The sequence below is a fragment of the Symsagittifera roscoffensis genome, chromosome 9 (assembly GCF_963678635.1).
Source record: "Symsagittifera roscoffensis chromosome 9, txSymRosc1.1, whole genome shotgun sequence".
NCBI lineage: Eukaryota > Metazoa > Xenacoelomorpha > Acoela > Convolutidae > Symsagittifera > Symsagittifera roscoffensis.
The window spans coordinates 12,149,315-12,174,311 of record NC_087070.1 but is presented as its reverse complement, the minus strand read 5'-3'; the positions used below and the strand labels follow the sequence as shown (position 1 = coordinate 12,174,311).

At 35.3% G+C, this 24,997-nt stretch overlaps 1 protein-coding gene across 1 annotated transcript in view; it reads left to right on the top strand.

Annotated features, from left to right (window-relative positions):
* Positions 1-24,117, top strand: part of LOC134854175 (uncharacterized) — a 28,569-nt gene extending 4,452 nt beyond the window's left edge. The window contains exons 2-3 of the mRNA XM_063870324.1: positions 5,981-6,104; positions 23,213-24,117. Of these exons, the coding sequence (XP_063726394.1) occupies positions 5,981-6,104; positions 23,213-23,954 (866 nt within the window). The 3' untranslated portion in view covers positions 23,955-24,117. The remainder of the gene's footprint in view (positions 1-5,980; positions 6,105-23,212) is intronic.
* The last annotated feature ends 880 nt before the right edge of the window (positions 24,118-24,997 follow it).

Here is a 24,997-nt window from a genome sequence, read left to right as displayed (position 1 = left end):
TAATGGGTTTAATGGATTGTGTTTGTACAAAAATAATCGATTATAATGACAATATAATCGATTTCGTGGTCTAAATTTGCCACAAAAATGGATTATAATGACAACATTTTGGACAACATTTTTCCATTATAATCGAATATTATCCATGGAACTCCGGTGCGGTTCCCCTTTGGTATTGTTTTATGTCATCTATTTTCGCTGACCAACCCTAAAATGTTCTAAAGGCGCTTTTGGCCCCAATCAGGATTGAGAAAAAATGCCAATTATACCTTTTTATATACTATGAAATAAAAAAGCTGATCAGACCATGTCATACAAATTTGAATACCAAAAAAAAACAAAGTTCGAAATAGCATTTTTTCCATGGTATGAAATTTTATAATAAGCATCTTTTGCCTAATTTTGAAATTCAATAACAAGCTTTTTGCCATATGAATTTGCATGATAAACGTTTTTTCCATAGTTGTAATAAGCTATTTTGTGATGCCAAAGTTGTTCTTATGTAACCAAAGCTTAGTTTGAGTTTTCAGCCAATTTAAGAGAATTTCCAGAAAAAAAGCTGCTATGAAATATGTATGATGAGCATTTTTTTACATAAACTCCATATATGAAATTGAATGATAGGCATTTTTCTTGTATGGACGTCCACTCGGAAACATATACTAATTTTGCATGAGAGCGCGCGCCAAACAACGCAACTTTATGGTCAAAATTTTCCAAAAAGTGTCCAAAAAGGCATTTCTAACATGTTTTTTAGAAAAAATTGCTTGCGGCGCAAAATTATTTCGTCAAAACAGGGTTTTGTGTAGTTTTCTACGATCGCTCCGAAAGTCAATTTGGTCGACCTAAAAATAAGGGTCGACAAAACGTTCAAAGTCTTTTGAAAATGCCCCATTCGCTCGATAAAACCCTAGATCCACCCCTGGCAGAAGATATATGAAATGCAATTCAGCATGCCTCAGCAGAATCTGTTTTCATCATTGCCAATACGACCCTCGAGACCAAATAAACCGCTTAGATGGTCTGGATGCCAAATTATTAAGTCACAACCCCCCCCCCCCCCCCCCCCCACCACCCCCTCGTTACCCACCTAAATCTTTTCCTGATTTGTGAGCGCACATTTTAGAGTGTTTATATGCCTCCAAGTAAAACATGCGTTAAAATCTACATCATTAACTTTCTATTAGAAAGCGTTGGCATATTTATTTTTTCTATGCCTATTTGATATCACGTACGTAATCAATCTTTTATCATTAAAATCCATTGAAAAATGTGACTCTTTTCTTGTTCTTTCCTTAATTTCTTCTGAAACTTAAATCAAAAAAACTTAAAGAAAAGACTTTGATATTGCAAACTGCAATAACACCTGCATTTTCAGACAAGTCAATAGGTTTTTGCTGCATTCACGCAATGAGGTTCCTGGATAAAAACCGATTATAATAGACTTTCAAGGTCTGTCGCGATAAAACTCAGAAATAATCGATTGTTGTTCCGACTTTCGATACGAAAGTAACAGAATATTTGTGCTCGGGGTGGGTTTTTTTTCTTCAGACAAATTTTGACTGTTTAATTAGCCATTTTTGACGGAATTTTTTTATTTCATTCAAAAGGTATTGTTGTCCTGAGCTTAATTTTGAAAAGGTATTTTACCTGCGATCATTTTTCGTAAAGTTATGGGGGTTTAAAGATTGCCATTTTGGCCAATTTGGGACAATTAACGCGCGATATGTTTCGCGCTATTAACGCGAAAGCGGAGATTTAATCCGTCTTTGAAATCGTTTTTCAAAATGGTTGAAAGAAGCATATTTGCCATAATTGATATGTTACAATGAGCGAAATCTATTCTTTTGTACTTTATATGGCGTGTGGGGGGATGATTTCATAAAAAAAATTCAAATTTTAGATTTTTTTTTCATTTTATTTTATTATATTTAATTTTTTGGATGTTACTACTCCACAAACCTTAAAAAGCAGTCGGAACATTCAGGGCTTCGCCCTGATACGAGCAGTCTTGTAATGGATTAAGAATTAATTATAAACCAAAGAGAAAAGGGGGTGGTGGGATGTACTTTTTAGGGGGGGGGGTGGTAAGTTCGGGAGGGGTGTTAAATACGTAAGGGTAAGTTCGGGGAGCCAGGGGGTAAGGGGCGGTTAAGTTTGAGGAGTGGGTAGGGGACGGGAGTAGGGGGAGGAAGAAGGGGGGGGGGAGGAAATTAGGTATTTTGAGGGTGGGGTAAAAAGGGGGAAAAGGGTGGGGGGTGTTTGTAAACATACGGAAAGGTATTCAGAGTGCGCTGGATATCGTGTTGCAAAAATTAGGTCGTGAGAAATGTAGAAAAAGGTGCAAGCTTTGCAGAACGTTTGAAATTTTTTTAGAAAATTTATAATCCAATATAACCCAATATAGTGGACTGTAAATGGATTATAATCAATTTGAATTCTTTGAAAGTAACGGATAATAAGGGATTTCAATCGATTGTATGGTCCCAAACTGTAACTATAACCTATTATAAAGGCAACGTTTTTGACCAATTATAATCGATTATTATCCATGGAACCTCATTGTGGGTTTCTTATAAGCAAATTGTCTTAGAAATCCTTTCGGACCATCTTTTTTTGTAATTTTGGATGGGAAACTGGAAAAGAACCAGGGCATTTGAGATAATTATTGCAATAGATTTTCAGCGTAGAGATAAATAGTTTTTAAGGTTTTTTGAGCACACAATAAATAATTGTACTTGCAATGAATTTGTAGCAGAACTTGCAATGAATTTTTGCAATTATTGCTAGAAATTGCCTCAGTAAAAAATGTCTGGCATGAGAAATCAAAAAATTTTCTCTATCAAATACACATCCCAAAGCAAGTTATTTATATTAAAATCAAGAGGGCTTCAAGATGAAGAAGAGTCAGTAAAGTTCTCAGTGACCCGAGTGTCAATTAAGTTCTACTAAAAAACCGGTCGACGTTTGACGTAGAGGGTATCCATTTTAGTTGTTCCGGCTCGTCTTCGCGTTGTTTTTCATTGTAAGTAGCTTCTCAGCAAAACTTTGATCTTCGTCATCATTTTCAAGGGATACTATTTTGATCCGTAAATGTTGGAGCTCATATCTCGGGTCGAGGTACTCGCTTTATGTCCCGACTTTCTCGACCAAAAGTTGGTATGTCTCGACTTTTCCGACCATTTTCGGTATAACTCGGTTTTTTCAACCAAATTTTGGTATGTTTCGACTTTCTCGACCGAATTTTGGTATGTTTCGACTTTCTCGACTGACATTTGTAAAAAAAAAAATTGTTCGACCCCGCATAGATATGTTTCGACTTTCTCGCCCAAAATTGGATTTGTTTCGACTTTCTCGACCTATGTTTCGACTTTCTCGTCCAAAATTCGATATGTTTCGACTTTCTCGCCCAAATTTTGGTATGTTTCGATTTTTTCGACCGAATTTTGGTATGTTTCGACATTCTTGACCAAAAAAAGACGTTTGACATTGTTCGACCCAGTTCAGATATTTTTCAACTTTCACGACTAAAATTTGTTATATTTCGACTTTCTTGACTGACATTTGTCAAAACTTTACTTGTTCGACCCGGCATAGATATGTTTCGACTTCTCGACCAAATTTCGATATGTTTCGACTTTCTCCACTGACATTTCTTTAAAAAAAATTTTGTTTGACCCGCATAGATATGTTTGGAATCTCTCGGCCAAAATTGGACATGTTTTGACTTTTTTCGACCTATGTTTCAACATTCTCGCCCAAAATTGGATTTGCTACGACTTTCTCGACCTTTGTTTGGACTCTCTCGGCCAAACTTGGATATATTTAGACTTTCTCGACCTGTTTCGATTTTCGGGCCCAAAATTGGATATGTTTCGACTTTCTCGCCCTTTTATTTGTGCCGACTTTATCGACCTATGTTTGGACTCTCTCGTCCAAAATTGGATTTGTTTCGAATTTCTCGACCAAAATTGGAGTTGTTTCGATTTTCTCGACCTATGTTTGGACTCTTTAGGCCAAAATTGGATATGTTTTGACTTTCTCGACCTATGTTTCAATTTTTTCGCACAAAATTGGATTGGTTTTGACTTTCTCGACCTATGTTTGGACTCTCACGGCCAAAATTGGATATATTTTGACTTTCTCGCCCAAAAATGGATTTGTTTCGACTTTCTCGTCCTATGTTTGGACTCTCTCACCCAAAAATTGATTTGTTTCGACTTTCTCGACCTATGTTTGGACTATCTCGGCCAAAATTAGATATGTTTTGACTTTCTCGACCTATGTTTCATTTTTCTCGCACAAAATTGGATTTGTTTCGATTTTCTCGACTTATGTTTGGACTCTCTCGGCCAAAATTGGATATGTTTCGACTTTCTCGACCAAAATTGGATATGTTTCAACTTTTTTGCACAAAATTGGATTTGTGTCGACTTTCTCGACCTATGTTTGGACTCTCTCTGCTGAAGTTGGATATGTTTCGACTTTCTCGACCAAAATTGGATATGTTTCAACTTTTTTGCACAAAATTGGATTTGTGTCGACTTTCTCGTCCTATGTTTGGACTCTCTCACCCAAAAATTGATTTGTTTCGACTTTCTCGACCTATGTTTGGACTATCTCGGCCAAAATTAGATATGTTTTGACTTTCTCGACCTATGTTTCATTTTTCTCGCACAAAATTGGATTTGTTTCGATTTTCTCGACTTATGTTTGGACTCTCTCGGCCAAAATTGGATATGTTTCGACTTTCTCGACCAAAATTGGATATGTTTCAACTTTTTTGCACAAAATTGGATTTGTGTCGACTTTCTCGACCTATGTTTGGACTCTCTCTGCTGAAGTTGGATATGTTTCGACTTTCTCGCCCAAAAATTGGAGTTGTTTCGACTTTCTCGACTAAAACTGGATTTGTTCCAACTTTCTCGCCCAAAATTGGAGTTGTTTCGACTTTCTCGACCTATGTTTGGACTCTTTTGGCCAAAATTGGATATGTTTCGATTATCTCGACCTATGTTTCGAAATTCTCGCCCAATATCGGATATGTTTCGACTTTATTGCCCAAAGTTGGAATTGTGTCGACTTTCTCCACCTATATTTGGACTCTCTCGGCTAAAGTTGGATATGTTTTGACTTTCTCGACCTATTTTTAGACTATCTCGGCCAAAATTGGACATGTTTTGATTTTCTCGACCTATGTTTCAACTTTCTCGCCAAAAATTGGATTTGTTTCGAATTTCTCGACCTATGTTTTGACTCTCTCGGCCAAAATTGGATTTGTTTCGAATTTCTCGCCCAAAATTGGATTTTTTTCGACTTTCTCGACCTATGTTTTGACTCTCTAGGCCAAAATCGGTATGTTTTGACTTTGTGGTTGTCTTAAAATTGCTTCTCGACCGCAATATTTTAGTAGGAAAACTGCTCGTACTCGACTTTCAATGTCGAAACATAAGTCGGGCACCTTGATCCGGTATATTCATTTTTCTCAATTTTTGCCTCGTTTCTACTGCGTATTTTGACACTCTTTTAAAGAACTAAAAATGTATATTCTTAACTTAAAATGATTGCTTTAAAATCCATTATAATGACTTGATGAATTTTAAAATGTATATTGAAAAAATTGCAACAAAGTGAACACAGCTGAACTTTCTGAATTTTTTAAACAATTTTTCTAGATACCCTTTTCACGAATTCGGGTCGCTAAAACAATTCTTCACAGAGATAAGCTTTGAACCCCGGCCTACCCTTAACACTTTCACACAAATTGAGCTAGTTTTATTTCAAACTCAGTATACATGCAATAAACAAAAAATATGAAAATTTTGAGAGGTTACCAAAGTTGTTATCGACGTTTTAAAAACACTACGGATGTTAGAGAAAGAAAGTTACTAAATTTTCAAACCAAAACCAGCCTAAAAGAATCGGAAAAGACAAAGGTGTAGTTAATGTTCTGAGCCTGAAACGTTAATTTTTTTTTCAGGTCGAGTCACTAAAATTGTCTTGCTCGTGACTGCAATCCTGATCGCTTGGAATCTCTTGGTCTATTTACGGACGAATCCTGATGGGGAACGGTCTACGTCTTCACTTTCAAGTTTGGGAACAAGGTACCCGAGTCGAGATTTTTCACCTAATTTGAAGCAAGATTTGAGCGGTTTGAGCGGTTTTTTTAGACAATTACGCTCAAAATCTTGCTTCAAAATGAGCAGTTTGAGCGGTTTTTGAACGGTTTATCTAAAAAAACCGCTCAAAAACCGCGCAAGATTTGAACGGTTTTGAGCTGTTGCTCTAAAAAAACCGCTCAAAAACCGCGCAAGATTTAAAATAAAAAGTCGACCACAGAGGGATTCGAACCCCCAATCTTCTAAGTCAGACGCCTTATCCGTTAGGCCATTCTGCCCTGAAACTAGTTTCGCGCAGCGAAGCCAATATAAATTACGCACCACAATGAATACTGACTCTGCATTCTAATTCATGCAAATTGTACTCTTGAGCGGTTTTTGATACCCGGGTTTGGTTTTGATTTGGTTTCAGGAACAACAAGAAGTTTTTTCAAAGCAAATGATTTTACCTGCATTCGTGAGTTGACGCAAAACAAATGGCTCAGACTTTTAGGCTCAGAATCCTTCCGGGTCGAGGTACCACACCCTTGTCCAGACTTTGAGGGTCGCGAAAGTCTGGAAATGGCAACTCTTGGTCGCGAGAGTCTGGACATGCCAAAGTTTTGTCGCGAAATTATGGACATGAGTCTGGGACCTCGACCCGAGAAGACCGCTCAAAAACCGCTCAAAAACCGCTCAAATCTTGCTCGAAAAACCGTTCAAAAATCACCGCAAGAAATGAGCGGTTTTTGAGCGGTTTTTTCAGCAAGATTTGAGCGGTTTGAGCGGTTTTTCCAAAAAAAACCGCCCAAACCGCCCAAACCGCCCAAACCGCCCAAACCGCCAAAACCACCCAAACCGCTCAAATCTTGCTGGAAAACCGCTCAAACCGCTCAAATCTTGTGCGGTTTTTGAGCGGGATCTCGACCCGGGTAAACAGCATTTTATTCGCCTTCTTTTTGTGATAATAAAACAATGTTTCAAATTTAAGATTGGGAGTCAGGATCATAGGTGTTATTGACTGCGTGGTTAGCTAGCTTCGATAGAGTTGAGGTTTTTTCTGCTCTCTTCCCGGCATTGCTGGGAAGTAGCAGCACTCCGTGTTGGCTGAATCAAATTCAGTCAGGAACCTCAAAAACGCTCGGTGGTTATTGGGTGTGTTTTCATACATTTTTCTATGCCTAATTGATATCACGTACGTAATCAATCTTTTATCATTAAAATCCATTCAAAAATGTGACTCTTTTCTTGTTCTTTCCTTAATTTCTTCTGAAACTTAAATCCAAAACACTTAAAGAAAAGATTTTGATATTGCAAACTGCAATAATACCTGCATTTTCAGACAAGTCAATAGGTTTTTGCTGCATTCACGGAATGAGGTGCCTGGATAAACACCGATTATAATAGATTTTCAAGGTCTATCGCGACAAAACTCGGAAATGATCGATGATAATGGATTAAGAATTAATTATAAACCAAAGAGAAAATACATCAGTTTAAACCAATCTAATCAATTATAATGGATGAAAACTTTCTTTACGCATGAGCCTGATTTTGCAAAAAAAACTTTCCGTATAGTTTCAAAAAATGAACATGGCAATCGTCATATGTTACTTTTAACTTTTAAAGGTTCATTTAAAAAAAGCATTTTAATTCCTTCGAAAAAAAACACTTTATCAAAAAAACTCTACAGAAATTTTTTTTGCAATTAGAACCAGTTTAAAACTAGTATTCATATCCGATTATATTATTGATAAAACTATCTCTATAAAATACTTCCGATTAACCAATCATGATCCATAACTAATAGTTTGTAAGGCTGAAACTACTTATAGTTTCAGCCAGAACAGAATTAATTTAACAGTTGCTCTTCTTCAGAATCGTTCGTGATATCTTATCTCGCAAATACAAGTATTCACTAGATCTATTGAGACTAGGAGATATAAGAATAAGGTTAAGATCGATATGAGACTAAGAACTTGCACGAATCTATCCGACCGTAAGTACGATAGCGTGACGAGCAGAGGTGGTACCTTATCTGAAATAACTCTATGAGTGAGCCACACCGGACATAAACTCATCTGATGCAACCAATGGTCTCGAGCAAGACCTCTTCAATGTTAGATTGAGCAAATCCAAAATAGACATAAGATTTAAGACCCAAACAACACATAAAACAAAAACAAAAACAAAAAGTATTGAAAACTTACATCCACGTCTCAATAAATCCTATCAATACCAACGAGTATTCAAGCTTACACCAGGTCAAAACACAAATAGCGAACCGAGCTTCTACCTCGTGAAACAAAGAAGCAGACTGTAACAACTACTTCTCTACAAGATTATCAATGCAGTAGACTTTCATTCCCTAATATGAAACAAATTACTTGGAGCAGTGGGATTCATTTCCCAGATGTATATCTCTCAACGATGAATAACTAAAAAATATAATACCAACACGATAGATCTAGAACCACAAAAACAATTTACTTCAAATCAGCAGTATCTTTAAAATGTTTGTAAAATTAAAAATAAAGTGAATAAAAAATACAAAAATAGTTTTATCAAAATTATAAAAAGTTCCTTGCTTCTCAAGAACTCCTATTATTGTCCCTTTAGCTTTTTTGTTTTTTCATCTGAAATATAGCACCTATTCATCTAAAAAAACTAAACCATTTAAAGCGTTTACTTTCAACAAATTGTTTCTTAAAACTCTAACCATTTCTTAAAACCTTTCACTTTTAAGTTCAATCTTGTCAAAGCCTATCCTCATTCTATACCCAGTTGAACTTTCTTTAAACCAGATCATCAAAGCTATCCTTGGATCTTTGAATTGCAAATTAATTTTAAATTTAAACCTTTTTAAACTACTTGATCATCAAGGCTTTCCTTGGATCGATTAGAACAATTTTGTTCTCCTCACCTCCTATTAAAAGTGTCCAATGACCTGAAACGTCGATTCACTCTCCAACGTTTACTGGCGACCAAAGACTAACTAAAAATTTTCAAATAATTAAACATTTTATGAGGATAAACAGTGAAGAACTTCGGATACTCATCCTCTTAACCGAACCAGGCTAAAACAAATCTTAAAATTAGTAAAAGTTAAAAGAGTAGCTAACGACTATTTTTGTTCTTTTTATACGTGAACCTTGTGGATTGGTTTACTATTCTCCAACCCTTGATCAAAAATCACGTCCTAAGTAAGATTAAGTTTTCATAAAACTTAACTACTTGAGAAAGTATCAAATCATTCTAACGAATTGATATACTCTCTCTCCAACCCATCTATACTCGACAATCAATTCCCCAAGTTAACTTCACCAAAGTTGTAGGAACTATCATTTTAGGAATTAAAAAACCTAACCCTTGGATTTTGCACTCATCACTAAACAATTATGTGAAGAAATATTCTAGGATCAAAACAAATGATAACTATCCATAATTGTCTCATTAAAGAAGATTATGATCATAATCTTGTAATAAAGTTATAATCCTTATTATATTAAAAAGATTATAATCTGGTAACTATACCGCTTAAAACAAAAAACTGGAAACATCATATTGTAAAAAAGAAGGCAATAATCCTTAAACAAGAACAAATCCGTAATCAGTTCTAATGATGACCTTAACACCACAATTAGGAAAAAATTGCAATAAAAAAGAGCATCACATCTATCATCAATCCGAGAACGCAAAATAGGTTTCCAAAAACTAGCAGACAAATTAGATCAAGCTAAAATCACAAAAAAACTAGAAGAAATAGAAAATTTAAAACTACAATACGTAAACAATGTTCAAACAACAATTTCGCGTATAAATAGTATTCAAGACTCCGACAACGAATAAGCAGAAAAAATTACTCAAACTTTAAATGTATATGAAAAAAGAATGGTGTAATTATTGCCGCAGATATGATCAAAGTATTGCTGACTGCAGTCAAAAACAACAAGATAACTTAGAAAAAACCAAAAAAAATGTTTATCAATACATGAGTTGACCAAACAAAAATATCCAGAGTAAGAATAGCTCAGGAAGACCACTCTTAAATAGCTCTAGTAATAACAGATCACAATCCCTTTATTCCAATCATTTTTGCAGAAGATCACCAGATTGACAAAATTCACAAAACTATTCACATATTAGATATAACATAGCAAATACTCGAAACACTCAGTACCGAAATAATTATTCCAGATCAAATTCTAATAAAATTTTTTATTCGAACTATAACAGAAATTGCTCATATTCAAACCCTCGGAATAAAAACTGTTCCAATGACCGCTCAAGAAATTATTCAAGCAACTGCAATCAAAATTATTCAAATAATCGTAAGTGAAACTACTCTAATAATAGATCACACAACTATCCAAACAATAGACCTATTGATAGAATTTAAATATTAGATCCCCTGATGATTCTAGAAAGAAAAGCAACAACTATCAAAACAGATCAAGAATTTTGTATCAGTCACCATATCGAGATAGCTCACAATATTCTGATAAACAAAATCAAAACTACAGAAGTATTACACCAAAACGTCAGAGACAAATCAATCAAGTACAATCTACAAATGAAACAAGCACAGACCCTCCAGGAATTGACATTATAGAAACTTCAGAACCACACTTAATTGATATACACTGTCAAAGCACAGATGACGAAAGTGAAACAGAAAACACATTAGTTATTAACATGCTTATACTAGAACATGAATAAGAAATGCCAATTGATTCGGATTCTTACCTAAATGATTATTCTAACTCAAAACCTCAAGAGCCGAATTACAGTCAAGATAACACAATTTATACTCCTCACATAATTGAAAAAACTTCGATTTTTCGAGAAATCCCACTCCTTTTAGAAAGCCCAAAAAACTGAAACATTCAACCGCCAGAGCTCGAAATCAATTTTTCAATCTACTCTGGCGGGCGCAAATCAAGTTTTAATAATATTCCTACATGGAATGAAATTTATAAACTTCACTAAAAAATTTTACCTTCCGAAACGTCAATTAAAATAGCTACTGCACACGGCACAAACTTTACAAATTATCGAAAAATTCAAATACTACTTATAATAACTCGACCAATGGAACAAAATAAACTTTTACTAAATTCCTTCAAACAAATATTCCATATAACAGATACTAAACCCAATATAATTGAAATACCAATTATCTGTAAAATTATCTTAAACAAAAAATTACAAATCAAAGACTATTATAAAAAAACTCAATAATACATCTCTAACTTTAACTTTTTTTGAGAGAAAACAACTCCCATTTTTAAAAAAAATTAACCCAAAAATAGTCAGCTAAGAAAGCATTTAAAACCACTAATAGAACATGCATATGACTTGTCTATCAACCAAGTTCTTCAAAATAACATGGATCAGAAGACACAGAAACTATATAGGTCTGCCCTTGATTTCAAACCAATTAAAAAAACTTTTACAGTAAAGATTTCATCTATTAGATACGCAAAAAATACAAACACATATACAATGACATAAATCGCGATACAAACCTACACTTCCTTTAGGATTGTTAGGATTTTGTGGAACAAATGCAACATTTCACCCCACACAAGAAACAGCATACAGTGTAATTAGTTTAATAAATTTAATAAATAGTTGTCAATCAACAATCCTAAGTGAAGAACAGTCTATTGATAAAATTACAAACGATTCAAAAAGAAACACAGACTAATTTCCAAAAACCCTTTGTTTTAAACCAACATTTGAAGTCTCAAAATTGAATGATGAAGAACAAAAATTTCTGACAATGTTTAATTTTCAACATTCTCAAATTAATCATCAAGAAATTGAACATTTAGCAGACTTATAAATAAAATACCCTATGGTTTATGCCATACCAAAATTTCAGCTTGGAAAAATGCATTAACCACTCGACCTCCCACTTAAACTGGACACAGTTTTCAGAAAACAATGCGCAACTAAAGTTCCATACACCTACAAGATATAGTAAGCAGACTTCAGACATTCTTGAACAAAATTAATTTATCTCACCATTAAACAGAGAACAACAACTCAAAGGAAAAACATTGATATATTCAAATTTTGTTCTCGCTAAAGGAGAATCACTCAAAATCATTCTAGGCGCACGATACTTTAACTCTCTAATGTTGAATCAAAACCCAACTGTCCCATTGAATTAGTACAACTAATACTCAGAAAAATAAATGGACGCTATTGTACCACTGCAGGTATGATTAGTGCATATAACCAAAAACCATTAGACAAATAATCACGTCGCTTGACGCAATTCGTTATTGGAGAACATCAATAAAAATTTAATAGACTATTTTACGGCATATCAATAGGACCAAATGTTTCTGCTTTTATGAGCAAAATTTTTAGACCAATTATTCTAAAAATGTTATTATTTATTTGGACGTTATTTTCATACAACCACAAACAAAACAGGAAACGTTCTAAGTCTTAGACAAATAAGACAATTCTTCGACAACAAAACAATTTTGAATGGACCTTAAAACATCATTAGCGCATTGATGAAATTGAAACCCTTCTCACACAACAAGTCGCAATTAAAATCTCAGACTCAAACCAACCATTCTATGCTATATGCGATGTTTCCAATTTTGGAATTGGCGCAGCTCTTTCACAATCAAGGCAGAAATTAAATAAACCTTACATCAGCAAATTCAAGACTTTTAACCCAAGCTAAACTCAGACTCTCTACACTTATGAGGTAAAATACAGCAATCGATTCTACTTAAACAAAATATGAATTCTGATTTCTTGGATCCAAACATCCAACAGTTTTATTTAAAGATCATGAACTAAAATTTTTTCTATTGACACAGCAGTCGAACTCTAACCACAGAGTATATAGCTCTATGTAAACTTCTTATAGTTTGGACAGCAGGCAAACACGTTGCCTTAATACTTCAGTTATTAAAGAAATGTCAAAATTCTGACTCTATTTTCAGACAACTCAAACTATTGCAGAAATACAAAACAAAACCCGTTAAAGCCGATATCATAATATAAGGAAATAAAACTCTTCCTTCGATTTTTCCAAAAATTTAACAAATCGCTGAAAAAACACTGTACAAAAATTAACAAAGCGACCAAATAAAATACTGACATCTTAGAAAACCCTTTTGTAGAAACAAAAGTACTGTTTATAACACATTCATTGAATACAAAGAACATGTCCGGATCAGAAATGACACTTTCCAGTTTCATACAAACTTTCTATACTCCAAACGCACAAATTTGGATGAAAAATTTTGCAATGACTGTTTTACATAACAGTTTAACAAACCTTTTCCACACCAAGACAAATAGCAGGAAAAAAAAGACTTTAGAGGACTTGTGTTAACCATAGAACCTCGTTTGATACAAAAGGAATTATATCCCCTCCTCAGAAGAAAATTCCTATATAACGGTAATCGTAGATGTTCTCACACAATATGTAGCATTCAAGTCTGTACCGCCTTGTAACGCTTCTTATGTATACATAACCTCATTTTATGAACATTGAATAGCAAAACTTGGACTACCTGAAATCCTTGTCACAGACAATGGAACAGAGCTCATAAACAACAAAACAGATACAGTATGTCACCTCTATAAACTCAAACATAATCCTAGAATATCACATGCCCAATGGACAAACGGCTTAGTCGACGGCATGAATCTGTTCACTAAAAGTATCTTCGATGTATAAAAACGGTAAACGATCAAAAATACACCGAACGGTCAACAAATACAAAAATACTCCCATTAGTATATAATTGTCAGATCCGAACAACATTTGGACTATCACCATATGAAATGGTTTTCAAACAACAACCACGCAAACTCATAATGAATAGAGCAAACTCATCAAAATACGCACAAACTTGCTGTCAACCAACTAAGGATTCAATTTGGTACAAACTATACTTTCACACTCATAATGAAGATTGTTTTCACTATCCTCAAATTTTAAAAATAGCCTCTGGAAACCACACAGAATGGATTCTAATTTGCTAAAAGCACAAAAAAATATAACCGAAAAGTTTGAAAATAATCATACAAAAACAAAACATTCAATCTCAAATAAATTCACCGTTTACGTCAGCATCCAACCTGAAAATAGCAACATCTGCTTTGATTCCATATTTTATCATTCGAAAAAGTATCCCAAAAAAACTCAACCTCTCATAAAATACCGTATCAATTCTTAGAAAAACTTACAGACCTCACGTATAAACAAATAGACCACAATTAAAAAGAAATTGTACAGCATTGAAACAATTTTTTTTTTACAATTTTATCAGAGAGAGTAGCCTTTCGTCAACTAACGCATTGGGACTAAAAAGTTTACACATTGTGACAAAACAGAAGAAACTAGTAATCCACAGAGATTAACAAGTTTCAATCATTTACCGCAATAACCCATAATAATTCTAAACGAACACACAAAAAAAACTCCAAAACAAATGATTCGGAAACAAAAATTTATCGGAAACAAGAAGAAAAAATTCTATTACCTGAAAAAAAATTACTCCCAGCAACGTCAATCATCTCGTTTTAAAAATCAACCGAGCAATTATCGTAGAGATTTCATTTTAAAATCTAAAACAGTACAGAAAGTCAAATTCAGGTCGAAAAAAGAAAGTTGATTCATTAACTTCATCAACATACTTTCTATTTTTCTAGAAAAAAAACCCTCACAGATATATCTCTATTTTTTTAAGAACCAAAACTAGGTCAAAACCGACCAATCAAATCACTTGATGTCATTTCACTTCTTATTCAAACACCACCACTATTATTAGCCGAAATATCTTGAACTGGAACTAGAGCTTAAGCTCTAACACAATGACCTCCAGATCAACAATTAGCACTACTCTCATAATTGACTACTTAAAGAACTCATTTAAAAGTTACAACCCCCCTTCTGTCAACCAACCAAAAATTGTCCCAATTTATACCCCGAATATTACTGCAAGAAAAATAATAAATTAGCCTAAAGACAAAATTTAACGTGATCACTTAGTTTAAAGACACTCTACCTCCCAAAATGCCCACATCAACCAACCAAAAAATAGAATTAGAAAGATAATACTTAAACACTCAGACTTCCCATTACCAATAACTCTTCATACCCAATACACTTGTCAAATAGCAATAAACAATTCGACGCCACTACAAATTAAATTAATCTATTCAAACCTTCTTTCAATCTTTTTTTTTACAGTTTTTAGACTTTGTTGTTTTTTCATAACCGATTTTTTAAAACTCATGAAATCAATTTTTAAAAAATCTTTAGTGTACAATTTGAAACCTTCATCAAAACCTCTATTTCTTTTTCTGAAAACATTGACCGCCTAACCTAAACAGGTACGATAACTAACAATTTCACAAATGATACGAAGCTTACTAAGTAGAAAAACATTTTTATTCCTTTCAAAATTTTTCTAACTTTCCTAATTTTGACACTTTATGAATTTTTAAAGAAAGCAATAATTGCTTTTGTAATATCAACAGTTTTAATGATCATTTTTGATGAAGAATTTTTTCCTTTATCAGGCAACGGCTCCTACTTCATCAATTATGAAGGAAACAAACATTGTTTGATATTACACGTGCACTGAAAAGTTTCACCGCTTTATGTTTTTGAAGACAAAAAGTGCTACCAACGCATACCTATTTTTCATGGAAACAAAGTTCATTTTCTAAATGCCCTATCACGCCAAACATAATAAAGTGATACAGCGGTCTCTGAAAACAGCCAAAATGTAGTACAGCTTAACCCAAACGGAGATAAATATTATCTTCTATCTCCATATCCTACTTTAATGTCAATTTTAATGCCCCATGAAAGCATTGGCGCACTCGCTCGAAACTCAAACATAGACCTACAACCAAAAGGCATTTTCTTCAAATTCGATATACAAGATCACATCTGAACACAACAGTTTCGAGAACTTCTCACAAAAATGGATACAATCCAGAGGCAATCAATCGATCAAAATATACGAAAACACGCTAAAACAGCAGGTGTTTCAAACTTTTACTGACAAGACTACAGTGGATATTTTAGAGACAATTAATGACTATAGATACCTAATTGGTGAAAAACACAACCCACAAGAAATTTCACCAATAAGTATTTTTAGTCTCTTAAAAATAAAAAAATCTCCTAGCATTTCTGTGATGGCCCTACTTTATCTTAGAAAAATTGGATATGCAATACTCGCAATGTTTAAATTTATAAGATTCCCCTTTTCTCTTTTAAAAGGAATCTATAACACGCACAATACACACACCAGTAAAAAAAAGCTAGCGTAGCACGCGTTTTATTTTCAAGATTTTTTGGAATAGTTTCCATCTCAATTAACAAAAACCTTCTTGACGCACAAGTTAGCAAATTCAATAAAAATAATCTACAAAACCAAACACATACGATACACCACATGACAATACAAACACTGCACCTACAGCACCATCAAATTTACACCTTTAACAAAATAATTATCCTCTATCACTTGTCCCAAAAAGTTACAGAAATATACTTTTGTCAACCGAACTGATACTACGTTCTTATAACTTAAAAAGAAGCCCTGTATCTCATATAGCACTACAATAACCCACTATTGACGACACAAACGAACAAATAATTTTTGAATAACCTACACCTTAAGTTTTTGTTCTCAAAACAATCATCTTTTTAGCACATTATGAGCCGCCAACTGAATCCCTCGGCCGTTTTTTTCCTATGATCCGATCTTTAACGCCACAATTCCCCAATTACATTTTCAGACCTCACCGCTTCCCTTCTACCCAGTTTTTCTTCTAACTCACTCTGCATGGACTCAGATGACTCAACTCAAACGGTTTTCAAAACAAAATCTAGTTTTCATGACTCCGAAAATGAAAATCCCGATGAACTCCTCAATATTGAACCTAATCTACAACACCGTACCGCTAGCCCACAATTCCTCATCAGCCGTCCACGGTCAACCCGACTTTATTTCCACCATTCACGGCCTTTTATTTCATTTGAATTTTTAAAACATGTTCCTCCATTTTTCCCACAATACACTTACTGCAACGGAGAAAAAGCAGCCCGACGAGCGCTACCTGTGGATGAACCAGACTTTCATGGATTTCTAATTAACAAATTAACTAACGCACTTGACCTTAAATATTTTACAAATAAAGGACTAAACCAAAATGGACTACTAATTTTTCCCACCCACCTTTCCAACCCATAACCCCCCTACTCCAGCTGAACCCTCTCTTTTTCCTTCTTCGCACACTGACGCTACCCCTATCCTTTCTACCTATCAATTAATGCACCCGATGCACCCAGCCCAATTAAAGACGACCAACTAGAGCAAGATTTAGATGAAATTTTTATTCTCCAGCAACAGTTTCATAACGCAAATGTTTCGTTAACAATTCATCAACTAACCCACTCAGATTCAACCTCCAACTCATCCATCCCCTCTATCTACAATGCCCCCCCCCCTAAGTGCAAACTGAATTTTTATGAAACAAAAACAACCTAACGCTAAACCACAATTTCTCCGCATGATCATCCTGAGTTTACTCCCACTACAAACATTATAATAATACACCTGAGTTTTAATACATAACCTTCCCTTTTTCCCCACAGTTTACCTACTACAACGGAGATAACACAGCCCAACAAGCACCATATGTAGATGAACACTCCCTACACTCCCTGAACACACTCTATCAGTCATAAAGTAACTAACGCACTTCACCTTAATTAATTTACAAATAAAAATTTAAGCCAAACAATATATAGATTTATTGCACAAAAAGCTAAAAGATACCCCATTAACCATTACGATCATACTGTTATAAGATATTTGGAAGATTAACCATATGACACTGATTCTAACACCAATGCACAACTAAACGAAAAAGTTTTCATCAAGTCAGATTATACTTTCCATATTCACAGTACTAATAAAAAATGTGACAATATCCTTGACCACGCACTAACAAACATTAAAGCTTACGAACCATTTCTCAGTAAGTTTGATCACTTTACACTTACCTTTAACTTCCTAATATCAAACAAAAGAGACATTAACTGTTCACATGATGTCAATTTAAAACTAAACTAAGGCACACTTTCAGTTAATATTTATTTTTCCGGCGACACTATCTCCACAGTTAACCGTCAGGCAATCCACATCATTGTTTTATCTTCATCAACTCTAAATATATATCTCCTTACAACCTCAACTTAACATATTGTATTAAATCCACTAAGTTACACGGCATTCTCTGTAATTACGACCCTTTTCATCAGTTGTACATCTTTTGCCCATTAACTAACAATTTCCCGCGCAAAAAATCCCATCCCATCATCATCCCGCTTGAATACAAATAACCCATCGAAGTAGCCCTATTTGAAAACATACAAAATTCATTTTTAACCATAAATTTTACAACCTATTACAAAATTCTAACGACGAGTTTTCAGCTGTTATCGAGGAATTCAATATCATCAGAGCGCTTGAAAATTTTGTCCACTGCTTTTTAATCAAGATGTAATACGCATGCTTGCCAATTTTTTTTAATCCCTTCCGACGCTACGAAACTTAACTTTCCCCACGGATTTTATCCCGACCCAGAATCTTCGTAAGTATGCATTTGTTTTCTTACTAAACCGAATACATAGAGCAACTCACCATTTTTACCCGTGTGTTTCACCTTTTTCTTTTAGATTCCACCTGATTTTCATCTAAAAGAATAAAATAAAATAGAAAGAAATAAAAATAAAACTCTTATTAGAATTTTCAATTTTCAATCTAACTGTGCATCATAAACTATATCAGTGAAGTAAAATTAATACAAAAGCAAAAGATTTTTAAATATAGTGTAATTTCATATCATGAAGTTAATAATTGTTACTAAACTTTTTCTGTGTGCTTTCTTTTAAGTTTTGATTTTTTTCACTCGCCCACAATTCACGCACTCTTTCCACCAAAATTGAGTAACTCGCCCTAAACTTGGTTTCACGCGTTTTCAAGTTAATCCGGTTGGAAGGAAATATAAATAAGCTTACACTAACAAACGCAGCTTACTAATGCCACAAAAACAACCGCATGTAAGAGAAAGTCTCACGTACTCAAACCAGATTAAACTCAGATTAAAACTGGATTGAATTATTCTCTTGAAACCCATTTTCAAAATTTTTTAAAACCAAATGAAACACTAAAAAATCAAAAGAACCACACAAAACATGCCAATCTATTTTTGATAAAAGGACACAACCATAAAACAAAAGAGAGAAACACCCGATAAAAAAGAACAAAAAACAAAAAACTTGAATACAAAAAGAAACTCTACTCAAAAAGACAGTGAAAAAACAAATTCCTCTGGCCTCAGCCATCAGAACGACACCGCTCGAAGTACATGTGCCGACAAGATCCCGACCCACAATTTTTTTAAGAGTAGTTCAAAGGTGAGCGACTCTTTATAATGACCGAACTAATGAAATGCTTCTGCGACAACCACAACTAAAAAAATCATAACTAAAATTGATCTCACTAATAAGATGCAAATCTAAATAAACAATGTAAAAAGATTTCTTAGAGCAAAGTAAACGAGCAGCAAAAGGACATGAAAACTCGATGGTATTCCGACTCTGGAAAGGCAAACCTTTTGGTTTGTTGCCGTAGTCACAACGCTCAGAGGATTTAAATTATAGAGCCAACACCGCAGCAAAAGTTACCCATTGAAGAAGAACATTGGCCAACTCGATGTTGAGCTCATATACGAATCCTAGAAACTTGACACTTCACACAGAGAATTCAAACCCTATATCGCTAATCGATGAATAGTTGAGAATGCACCTAGTTAAGCTCTACATAACGGAATCAACACATCACTGATCAGTTCTGAAAACTCGACAGGACCACTGAAGACGATAACTCAACACGATCTGGATACAAGACCCACTTCTGAAGTACAAGAAACTGTACCCATCTCTCTCCACGAAGACAACACAAGCATTACCCCACAACACAAGTAACTGTTTCTTTCTCCTCCTTCCCGCAACCACTGCCTCAACAGAACCTACTCCAATAATCAAGAAACTTCGCCATCCATCTTTCACAACAAACATTAAACTCAAAATCTTTCTAATCCCCCGGATGGGTGGAACCAGTTTAAAACTAGTATTTCTATCCAATTATATCTTTGATTTTATAAAATTCTTCCCACTAACCAATCATGATCCATATCTAAACACTAAGAATAATTTGTAAGTCTGAAACTATTTATAATTTCAGCCAGAACGGAATTAATTTAACTTAGCAAGCAGTTCTTCTTCTCCAGAACCATTTCTGTTATCTTATCTCACAAATACCAGTATACTTTAGATCTATTGAGACTAGGATATATAAGACTAAGATTCAGATCGGTATTAGACTAAGAAGTTGCACGAACCTATCCGGCCAAAAATAAGATAGAGTGACGAACAGACGGTGTACCTTATCTGAAATTTCTCTATGAGTGAGCCACCCCGGACATAAACTCACAATATTAACAGCTACCCTTAAAAAGCTGACAATTAATACAATCAAAGTTATCAGCCCTTGATTAAACTGGAGTTCAAAAAACTTATTTTAGTTTACTTTCAAAAGAACCAAGTGCAGTTTTATTTTCTTTATTTATAAAAGCAAGTGAATACTTGTCAGTCGAGTTAATCTTAAATTATTGTAGTTAATTAAAAATATATATCCTGTGAATTAAAACAAGAGGCTTTGCATGTTTTTTTTTGCTAAGATTGGTGTCGATATAAAAGGTGGTAAATTCACGTGGAGCCAAGGTCATTGGGAAGCCCAGACATTCGAGACAAAAGCTTTTTACTGTTTTTGAGTCCTCAATGTTCTTCTAACTCTCATTACAGAAAAAATCAGCATTTGGATTACATTATTAAAAATGTAATTTCCAATAAAAATGAGTTCAAAAAGACCACTGTGGTAAGAGAATGGTAAAATGGCTTTCATCAAACTTCTTTTTTATTTGAGTTGTAGTTCCAGAAAAATGATGAAATGATTGTATTCGGATGTACATTCTCTCCAGGAAAAGTTTTTATCTTGTGCTGAACACGTATGCAGACGAATTCGAATTGGGAGGGGGTTTGGTTCATGTGGGGGGGGGGGGTTTGTTCAGGAGGGGGCTTTCAGGTAGGGGGGTGGGGTTCAGGTGGGGAGTTCAGTGGGGGTAAGGGGTGGTTCAGTGGGAGGGGGTTGAGTGGGGGGGGGGGGGGGGGTTGGTTCATGTGGCGGGGGGTTGGTTCATGTCGCGGGGGGTTGGGTTGTTCAGGAGGGGATTTCAGATAGGGGTTTCAGGTGGGGGGTTCAGTGGGGGGGGGGGGGGTTGAGTGGGGGGAGGGGAGCAAAGGGGCAAACGTAAGGGGGATTGAAGGGGAGCAAAAGGACAAACGTTACGGGGAGGGGGGGGGGTGTGGTGAACTTAACGGAAGCTTTTTGCAAATTGAGGTTAAGTTTAGAAATGGGTTAGGCCGTACACTCGCTTTGCAAATTTCCGCATAACTCACTTGATAAATGCAGAAATTCTTGCAAAATTTTGCGCGACGCGCGAAACAAAAATAAAGTGGAAAAAATCCATTTTAATGTGATTTCCTACTTATTATAAAATCCCTTATAATGGATACCAAGTGAATAATACTGCATTTTGTTTTGGCGAGTAAAAATGGATTTAAATCCATTTTTAGTCCAATTTTGGGCTCCTTTTCCTTTTCCCCCCACCTCACAGGAGCATCAATTTTATATGGTCTAAAGAGTAATTTTACAAGGTTAAGTATGAAGACCAAATATGTTTGCCATGGCCTAATTTATTCGCGTGTCAATTTTCATAACAATCGGACAATGCGAACAGTAATTTTAATTATAAAAACTTGCAGGTGGGGGGAAAAGGAAAAAGAGCCCAATTTTGTTGTCTGAACTTAACATGTGAATCGATTATATTTACAATTTTATAGACCACGAAAATCCATTATAATCGATTTGTTTTCACTTTTCTTAAATGCGGGTTTTTACTAGATCAACCTAGCTATCTCCTCCTAGATGCTAGTGCCCTAATTGGAAGTTTTGCCCTGGTTAAAAATTTCCCTGCCAGCTCCCACCCTGGCGAACTGTGAGCTTGAGCACAGAATTACTTGTTTTTTTTTTAATAAACAATTCGTGTCTCGGGACTGCAAAATTCGCAGAACATATCAGCCCCATTCTAGTCCTTAAAGATTCTCAATTAATCAAGCTAAAATTGGCTAGCATATTTGGGACGAATTCTGATATAATGTGTATTTCATTTACTAAAACAAAATCTGGCGCAGAAAGTATTGCGTTTGTACTCGAAGTTTTGGCAAGATCAGTTTCGTTTAACAAAATTGAGCCGGTTGAGAAAATGTTTCAATGTTTTTGACGTCTCGGAATTAAATCTAAGTAGTAGTTAGAATATAGTTGAAAGATGCCCGAGGAAAAAAGAGCCCGGCCCGATGCCATCTTCAAATATGTTCTAACTTTTGAAGAGTATGTTTTTGCTCTTTCTGAGGTAAAGATGCCAGAAAATGTGAAAGAGCCCGGAAACTTGAGAAAGAGCCCGTAAAAGTGCGCGAAACTATGCAAATGATTTCTTTTTTCATTCATGCGTTCTAATATTTCATTTTTCATTCATGCCTTGTCGTGAAAGAACACGAGTGAAAGAGCAAAAACATACACTTCCACATTTGAACTCACGAAAAACCAGCGGGTAAAAAACATCCAATTATTGTTGAGTGACTGTATTTTTTGTGCCCGATAAAGACTCCAAAGACACCGTTATCGCAAAAACAATTTGGCTTCAACTATCCAACAAGGTAACAAAAATGCTAGTTATACAAACCCTTTTTTATGGGAATTTACTGACTATAAGCTGACTATACTTTTATAAAAATCACGAAATTGTGTGAGTTGCATTGTCGGTACGTGGAGGGTAAACCGGGCTGAAATTGTTTTCGCAAAAGATTGATTTTATAGTAATGAAAATTGAAAAAAATTTCATTGAAAATTTTGCCATCGTTTCAGGACAAAAACGCTGTGGCAAGGAGATTACAACACTGCAGAATATTTGCGTGATGTAAAGTGTTCCGATTTACAAAAAGAGGAGCTTTTTTGTATTGGACACCCAGGTTTCTGCGCAAAAATGAACGAGTACACTCGGCAAGGGAGGCCGAATGATGGAAAACTTTGTCGGTTCTTTGACGGATCGGACAAATGTGAGGTACATAAATATGCGGATGTTTATGACTTCATATTTCGAGATATACGACACTTGAAAATGGAAATGCTTGAAATCGGGATAGGATCAAAGAGTCGCAAGTTTCAATTCACCAGTGCTCCAAGATGGATCATCGGTGCTTCGCAACGTGCTTGGAGGGATTATTTCCCCAAATCCCAGATCTATGCGGCCGATATTGACCCAGACGTGCTTTTTGAAGAGGAACGAATCAAAAGTTTTTATGTCGACATCCTTAAAAACAAAACCCTTCACGAGATGATAGAGAAAATAGGGAGCAAGCTGGACATTCTGGTTGACGACTCCCTTCACAATGTGGAAGGCCAGAACAACTTGATTTCTGTGGCCTATGACTGGATAAATCCAGGGGGCTATTACGTCGTAGAAGATGTCGTCATCGATACTGTCTGCACTGAAATGATCAAGACTCTTTTGAAGAAAGGCATAAACGACTTTGCTTATGTTAAAACAGCTGACACCTTTTTCAAGGACAGCGTCTTGCAAATCATCCGAAAACCCGACCGCCACTAATACTAGGCTCACTTTTAACTCACTCGAATGCAGTCATTTGTAGATTGATAAAATCATTTAAAAATGTAAATATTACTTTTAAAATAATTATTTTCGTAATACTGTTGTTAGAAATTGAGCGAAATTTAGATTGCGTTTATGTTTACATGTTTATTTTCCTGCTGCTCCATGTATATAAAAAGTATATCTTATAGTTTTGAAAAAAAAACATGTACAATTAAACATTTCTTCTGCACTTTTTGCATTAAACATTCCCAAAATTTTGAAAATATGGGTTTGCGCGTCAATCTCCACAATTCGTAAGAAATCATCGAATTTCAAACAATTGAATTAAAGAGCATTTTCTTGGCAAAACAATTTTTGTAACAACGATATTTTTACTTTATCATTGTTAATATCGGCCATAATCATCTGAATAACTCAAAGCAAGCTGCTAAATGGCCAGTATTTGTCCTTGAGACAAATTGCTCTTTTTGACGGTCAGCCTTAATTAAGGCTGAATCGAATTAGAGCGAAAAAACGGTTAAAGTAGTTTTTTTTTTGGGGGGGGGGGGGTTCGAACCTGGTTACCGAGCGTAAATTCATGTCCCATCAAGTTCGGAGCATATTTGAATTCTAGAAAGGAAATGACTTAGGCGGGGTTCGAACCTACGCCGAACCCGCCGGGACGCACCCTGTATGCGCTCGGCTACTGTCCCTATATGAATTTCTATTTTGGTTCTTTTTATATGCATTTATAATCGTTACATTTGCGCTGCAACATCCTCCACCCCCAAACAAGGAAGAACGAGAACGAGCTTTAGGGTCGGGCAGGTAAGTTCACTCGTAACGGTCTTTATGTCGGCAGATCTCGCGCATCCGTCCTTGCCGTAGTGCAGTCTAAGGATACGTGCGAGTCGATAACGCCCACTTGGAGTGTCATGCTGCTCTATGACCCAAACCAAGTAGTCGGCTTTCAACATAACGTCTGATTGGTTGTGCCACTTTGCCCCCCTATTGAGGGAAGGAAGGTATTCCCGCATCCACCGTGTCCATATTGCGTT